We start from the raw sequence: 7,716 nt of genomic DNA, 5'->3' as shown, positions 1-7,716 counted from the left end.
CCCCACCCCCACCCCCGCAAGGCTTCCAGAAGGGCAAATCCTTCCTTTTCTTCTTCTTCTTCTTTTTTTGTATTTAGTACAGGATTCACAGGGGCTCACTACACAGATCAGACTCGTAGTGAGCCTCCTATTTTCAGCCTCCCCAGCACTAGGATTCTAGGCACACACCACCACAGCCAGTCTCAAGCCCTGTCTCAGTGCGCCCCTGGGGCAGGTCAGCACGGCAGCCCTCAAATCCTTAAAGAACTGGGAGAAAAGTAAAGTTGATATCAAGACTAAGACAAAACCATCTTGCATACTTCTCTCTCCTTCAAGCTGGGGCTTTGTGTGGTGGACGCACCTCACAGGTCAGGGGCCCCCAGTTATTTAGGGGCCCTCCACAGCCCCGCAGGGCTAATGACTGCATCGGCCGGTGGCAGCACCCCAGGACCAGGCGAAGGCTGGACTTTTCCCACGGCCCTCACTCACAGCCCTGCGTCTCCCACGAGGGATCCAGCCTGGCTCTGGACTCTCCCTTTGCTAAAATGACAGTAACTTCCACCTGCCACCTCTTGCCCCGAGCTGGACAAGCTCTGTCCATTCCTCTGCTCTATTTCACAAACTTAGCCAGGCGTGTTAGACACGCCTGTGATCCCAGCGCTCAGGAGGCTGAGGCAGGAGGATCGCCATGACTTCGAGGTCAGCCTGGGCTACAGCCTGAGCTGCACAGAAGGCCCTGTCTCAAAAAACAAAACAGTAAAGACAGAAGATGGAGATGGTGACCTTCCCCCATCGCCCTTCTGGGAGAAGCGTGGGACAGGAGCCTTTTCAGCCTCTTTATCCACCCGTCACTGCTGTTGGTCCTACACAAGGTGTCTGTGGTTGATGGGGGAGGACGTTTCTGATGATACAAATGCTGGGAGCACAGTGGGGTCCCCTCAGGAGCTTCTCGGGGGCCCTGCACTTGCTCCCCTCGTAGGTGGCAGAGGAAAGCTTGAGAGCACAGCCCTGGGCCCAAAGCCGGGGCAGCCGGATTGCTTCCAGCCTCTGGTTCCTCCGTGTCTGTCCCCAGCAGCAGCCGCCACCCAGTATGTGTGTCCTGCCCCCAGGGCCGCAGGCTGACGGAGCCGGAGCCGAGGCTGCAGCAGCATCCGTGCCCATGGCCGCCTCTCAGCAGCTTGGGCCGCCTGTGCCCCAGCCCTTTTCACCTCGAGGCTCCAAACCCATTACGCAGCGGAGACCCTGACGGCCAGACCCTGACAACCTGCCGTCGCTCATCACTAGCCCAGCCGACACCCACAGCAACAATGGGACACCTGGGAATGAGCCAGAGAAGGTGGGGCCGGGGTCCCAGAGCTGCCGCTGGCAGGGGGAGGGACAAGTGAGCACCCAGCGTGTGTGCACACAGCCCAGCGGTCCTCACGGCAGGGTTTGCAGGTGCACAGTCATGCTGGGGTCCGCGAGGCCACACGGGTTGGGTACCCCTCAGCCAGGAAGCCACCATGCGCCGGCAGAGCCTGTGATTACCCAGGGACAGTGCAGTGGCTCTGGGGAGTTGTCCCTCCTTCACCCTTCCACCTTGCCAGTCTGGACATTGCCTGCCCTCCAGGACAAGTTCACCCTCTTACTCAGTCTCAGAACCCCCTGAACCAAAAACCCAGCTCCCCTCTCAGCCCCTGAAGTCCAGTGGGACCCACCAGACCCAGTGCACCACTCCTCTGGCCAATCTTGCTCACAACAACCCAAATGCCCTTCCCTGGACAGACAATTAAAATAAATGCTGAGATGCACACAAGGGAATATTACTCAGCCTTTAAAAAGGAGATCTGATTGGAGGGAGTCACAGAGTGAGTGGGAAAGAGAAGGGCAGAGATAAAGGGGATGAAGAAAAGGCGACCCGGCGTGCAGCACAACCTGCAGAGGCAGGAGCCCTGGGCTGCTTGGTTCCACCATCACCAGGAATCTAAGGTGGTCAAAAGCAGAGAAATGGCAGGAGAGGTGCCCTGGGGTTCAGGGAGGGCTGGGGATTCATAGTCCTCAGGTGTGGAGCTGCACTTTGGCAAAATGAGGAAGTTCCGTAGATTCGTTGCACAACCGCGTGTGTATAACACAACTATACACTTCAAAACAGCTGAGACATCATTACTACGACTCACTGTGGTTCAAAACCGGTCTCTGAGTTCAAAGCTAGAATTGCTCTCCATGAATACATGCATGACTGGGAGGAGGACATAGGATCAACACTCCTCTCAGAACGCAGGGCACTGAATTCTGACCCACCGCGACTTCACAGGACGAGCCTTGAAAAATTATGCTAATGAATAACAGAAAAAGCACAAATACTGGCCAAGCATCGTGGCACACACCCGCAACCCCAGCTACGTAGGAGGCTGAAGCAGGAGGACCCCACACGCGAGGCTTGCCTGGACAACTTGGTAAGACCCTGTCTTAAAGTAAAACATAACAAGGGCTGGGGGCTTTGGAGGGAGTTCAGCAGCAGACTTGCTGGCCTGGCTCGATCTCCCGTCTCACACTAAAGACAAAATGCCAGACGATTCTACTGACACGAGGAGCCTAGCGTAGGCAAACCCACACAGACCCAAGCAGCAGGAGGCTCAGGAGCTGAAGGGGGGCATGGGATCGACGACTTAACAGGCAGCGCCCGTACAGAAGTGTGACAAAGTCCAGCCGTGGGCAGGGTAAGGACCACCCCCCTCCACAGAGCTCACCAGCCCTTGCTAGCCCAGCCCAGGCCCCAGGGCCTCAGCTATTTCTGTTCCTTCCCAAGTCCCTGGGGACTTGGAACCTGCCACCAACCTGGGTGGCCCCTGCAGCTGGACGCTCACAGCAGGCACAGTGGGGAGTCCGGCGTCCAGCACTGCTCTTGTTGACAACGGGGCTTGCATTTTCCTGCACCTATAAGGAGCCAGGCGCTGTTTCCTTCTGTTTGAAGGTGCATTGAGCTCTGCCCCAGCCTGTCACTTTCTGTGGGGACGCAGGGCTCTAAACACCAACGCTCTAAACAGGTCCCAGGGCCCTAAAGCTCCGGGCAGCTTGTAGGCTTCCACGGAGCACCTTCCTCTTCTCTGCGCATGTGCGTGCACTCCGCCTCGGGGCTGCCTCCCAGCCTGGGTGCCTCTTCTGCATCTGGAGGCAGAGTCTCGCTAAGTTGCCCGGGCTGGCCTTGAGCTTGGGCTCCTCCTGACTGCCGCGGCGAGTGCTGGGATTACAGGCCTGCACCCTCGCACCCAGCCAGAGAGACGTCTATGAAGGCCGATCGATTACACACTACGCACCATGACGCAACAGACCCAAGTGGGCTAAAGGGAGCAAAGCAAGACCCTCTCCTTTCTGTTCCTCAGCCTCAAAAGTCCTCCACAGATCAGAAGTGGGGGCAGAAAGGAGCACTGCCTTTTGCAACATCGGTGCGAAGACTCATCCTCCCATCAGAGGTCCTCCCGCGCCCTCCCTGCAGCCAGAGCAGCGTTAGGACAACCACAGTCTAGGACACCTTAGAAGAGCAGAAAGCAAGCCTTCTGTCTGGGCTCTCACAGGCGCCACCTGATTGGAGTGCCCACCTCCCCACGGCACGTCCTACGAACCTGCCTGGCCGACACAACTGCCTCAATGCAGCGCCATTTTTAATAAGGAATGTCCTTGAAAATGCTTCTTGGGCGGCCACAGCTACCCGACGGACAGTGCCCGCATTTAGTCAATTATCGTCAGCTGAATGTATTATTTAGCACAGCCTTGGATAGTAAATCTGGGAAAGCCCGTGGGGCGGCCTGAATCACACATTCCTACCGCCTCGCCCACATCCTTCAGCTCGGCACAAAAATGAAATGAAGCAAATCTATCACAGCCGAGGGGACAGTGTGCAGGATCCCTGCGACAGTCCAGATATACGCAGAGAAATAATATCCCTTTCGCCCCTTTGCGAAGATTAAAAGCATCTTAATACCATTCCCTGTGCAGCTCTCCCCAAAGAAGAAATTTACGGCGCGTCACATTTTATCTTAAAAATGTGTGTGCTTCATAATAATTTCATCCTTGAGTGCCTGATCAGCAACTTCCACACGAGAGGCGCTCGGACCCTGAGACCGGGCACGAGGGGACCCTCACCTCCCAAGCACCAGGAGCTACACACTTCCTCCTACTTTCACTTCGTGGGATTTTTCTTCTCTTTAATTTGGTTTTCCCAAACACGCATGCTTGACACAGGAATAAAGCAGAGTGGAAACAAACGCCGGGCACGCTGGGGGCAAGGCTGCGCTTCGTGTTCTCAAAGCCAGAATTTCTTCCAGAAAAGAACACGACAGACCTGAACACATACGGGTATGAGGGGCTACGAACTCCACTCTGTCACAAAGCGTGGTCTAAAAACGCTGCAAGGGACTTCAGCTGTTCTCTTCCTTGGGCCCCCGGAGAAGCCTGCAGAAGAGAATCGGCAACGCCAACCCCTAGGGTGCAGGCTCAGCACCCCGGCCCAGGCCTCCGAGTGCTGGCTTAGTCTGCCAGCGCGAGTTCCCAGTGGCAGCGCCTCCTGTGGTGGAAGCTGCCTCTGCTCTGCCACACAAACTCCCCCACACGGGCTCCTCTGTGCTCGAGGCCATGAGAAACGGTCACCCTGGCAGGGTCACACCTAGCGCTCTGCAATCCCTCCTGGCACTGCCAGTCACCTAAGCAGCTCCTCATACAAGAGTAGGCCGGGCTCTGTCCTCCCATCTGACTCAGAGCAGCAGCCCCCTTCACCACAGCCTGCAGGCAGGGCATCAGGGATTGGGTGGAGGGACAAGAGACAGAAGCTGGAGACCAAGGTGCGCTCCTAAGAAGCGCGAGGCACTTTTCAAGCACCACCACCACACCCGCATGCCAAAGTTACTCCTAAAAGTCTGGCGTGGCTTCCCCGCAGCCTCAGAAGTCACAGAGAGGGAGAGGCAGACGCTGCTGGACCCAGGCGCGTGCCTGTGCACACCCGTGCACATCCGCAGGGCTGTGCACGGCAGGAGGGACACGGCGAGCCAGACACACGGCACTCATCAGATACCAACCCCGTTGGCGGCTGCCATCCGCACTATAGTTTCTATGGCTGACTTATTAAAATACCGCCCATCTCCGCCGACCACCACGGATGAGCCCTGGCGGTCTTTCAGGTCTATGGAAAAGAAGATGCTCTGGACAAAGTTCTCCAGGTAGCATGGCTTTGCCTCAAAATGATAGGTTTTCTTCCGCAGCCCACTGGTTCCTGGTTTCTGGTCGTGGTAGGGGGCTGTGGTGAACGTCAGCAGCGGGAGAGGACCTTCGTCCACCTTCCTGTAGGCCCCAGAAATCCATTCTTCAAAGTCACTCATGGTGCATGTCCACCACGGCTCGGCGAGGGGCCCCTGATTGTCCGTCCACCCTGCAGCTGCGACTACATAGAGGTCCGGCCTGGGTAATCACACTTGCTGAGAAAGATCAGCTAACTCCTCCTGCTGGGGATAAAGTCACCGCGGCCACACGCCCACCAGCGCCCCTGTGCAAAGCAGATCCTGTGAACAGCCCAGAGCAGGGTGCCTCTGCACACACAACCCAGCCACTGTCCCAGGGAGGCTTCTACCCGGCTCCCACTAGGGCAGAGGCAGCCCCAGAGCTGCACCCTGAGGGCACAGACAGACCCAGGCAGGCAGCAGGGGAGCCCAGACACAGGTTCCCAAACAAGACACCTGGTGCGGCGCTAGCTGCTCCCGTCAGCCTGGAACCAGGGCCTGGACACCCCCAGTACAGCTGGCCTTGCACCACGCACGCCGCCCCAGGCCGCCAGCAAGTGAAAGGTCAGTCTTAAAATGGAAGTGGGGAGCTCAATTACCCTGGTTTCCTCTGTCACACTTGCCCAGACACCCTAGGATGTTTACCTCCCACACACAACCGAGGGCCAAGAAGGGCCCATCACCCAGCAGAACAGGCCACCACGCATCTAACAGAGCAGTATGCAGGCCCAGAAGAAGAGGCCTAAAAGCCAAGCACGGTGAAAGCCAAGTATGCCTGTGCCACCCGCAATCCCAGCAGCCCAGGAGGCTGAGGCGGGAGGGTCACAGCCCCGAGCCCCAGGTGAGCGACTCATCAACTAGAAGAGCCTGTCTCAAACTCAAAAATAAAACTGGCTGGGGATGCAGTTCAGCTTACGGCTCTGGGTTCAAAGCCAGTACTGCAAACAACAACCAGCACAAATCCAGACAGCCAATATATGATGCAACTTATTGTACAGCAAAAATTGATATAACAAATGTGCTTGAAATAGCCAGCAGCTGGTCATTCCCTCAGGCTAATGCCCAAGTCAGGGTGAAATGCACCAAATACTTGAAAACTGCAAGCAGGAAACGGGAAATAAGTCCAGTCCAGTCTCCTGAGCACATAAGGTTGGACCAAGTTTTTAGGAAATTACTATGAATACAGAATTAATTTAAATTTTTTTTCTTGGGTTTATATGGGGTTGACTTTACAGCAGAAATTTTTAGCGAAGCAGTTTGTCCTTTGCACCTGCAGAACCCCAACTGCTAATAGCTATGTACCCGAGTGGATTCCCATCTGCCCCGGGACCGTCCTCACGACCCCGTGCAGTGCAGCCACATCCTCTTCATCTGCTCAGAGGAGCTGCTGGGTGTGGAGCGCTAGACAGTGCTGCCGGGCGCGGCTCGCTCCCCATGACATGCGCCAGGCGGTGGGGGGCGAGGCTTCCGCGCTTCCTTGCAGAGAACTGGCTGAGAGTTTTCTGCTGGGGCGAGCAGAGAAGTCTGGCACAGACAGGCTCTGGGGACATCCCACCCTCTCCAGGTGGCAGCACACTGTGTTCTGGAGCCCCAGGCTGTGTGCAGGTGCCAGGTGGTCCCGCCCAGGCGCCAGGTGCCTGGCAGCAGGGCAGTTCTTATGTGAGAAAGCAAAACTATAAATAAAGGGCAGAATAAAAGGTGGCTAATAGGAAACAAGGACAGACCTTTAGCAAAAGGGAAGGAGACAAGATGCGGGAGGGCACAGCAGAGTGCAGAGCATGTGCCCAGGAGGCCTGTGGCTATGTCCTACCAACGGGCACCAACAGCAGAAAGCACCTCCGGGCACACCCACCCGGCAGCCAGCTGGGCAGCCACAGCTGCTGCCTCGCACCACTGCTTGAGGGCTCCCAATTAGCTCTTCTAAAGTAAAATTCCTTCGGAGCTAATTTTTAAAAGCAGGTTTATGTTATTCCTGGCCACCTACCCACTGCTTTGCAACTTATTACAGATGTATACTTTAATTCCCATATTTTAAGCTCCATACGAGGGTCTCTGGTTTCAAATCTGCTTGCAAAGGAGGCCGATGTGTCTTGGCGTGGGCAGTAAGAGACGCAGATTAACGAAATACTATCCTAATGATTGTACAGAGCAGCCAGCCCCGGACTTGGGAGCTTCACGAGCCCAGGGTGTCCCAGGGCAGTTCAGGGCTCCGGGGCTTCTGCCTCCAGCTCCGCTGCTCCCCAACACCTCCAATCCTCACACCCTCTGTCGCCCTGCCTCTAAGGCTGGATCCCAGCTCAACAGCACCAGCCAGGCCCGGCGCTGTCATAGGCAAAGGGAACCACAGGGCACAGCCCTCAGCCGAGAAAAGCTCTGTCCCCACCCGGAGTCCAAGCCGTCACTTATGGATGCCGAGGACTGGAGCCCATCAGAGAACTTTACGAGGAGCAGCTGCGCCAGACCATGCGGCATGCGGGAGAGGGAGAGG

The 7,716-nt window shown here is 56.5% G+C and overlaps 1 protein-coding gene across 1 annotated transcript in view; it reads right to left on the bottom strand.

Annotated features, from left to right (window-relative positions):
* The window catches only part of Pgm1 (phosphoglucomutase 1), a 26,537-nt gene extending 20,860 nt beyond the window's left edge, over window positions 1–5,677 (bottom strand). Inside the window, exon 1 of the mRNA XM_004633966.2 lies at window positions 5,031–5,677. Coding sequence (XP_004634023.1) covers window positions 5,031–5,330 — 300 coding nt within the window. The 5' untranslated portion in view covers window positions 5,331–5,677. The remainder of the gene's footprint in view (window positions 1–5,030) is intronic.
* Window positions 5,678–7,716: the final 2,039 nt, after the last annotated feature.

This window comes from Octodon degus, unplaced genomic scaffold (genome assembly GCF_000260255.1).
Source record: "Octodon degus isolate 3935 unplaced genomic scaffold, OctDeg1.0 scaffold00057, whole genome shotgun sequence".
Lineage (NCBI taxonomy): Eukaryota > Metazoa > Chordata > Mammalia > Rodentia > Octodontidae > Octodon > Octodon degus.
This window is presented reverse-complemented; position numbering and strand designations above follow the sequence as displayed.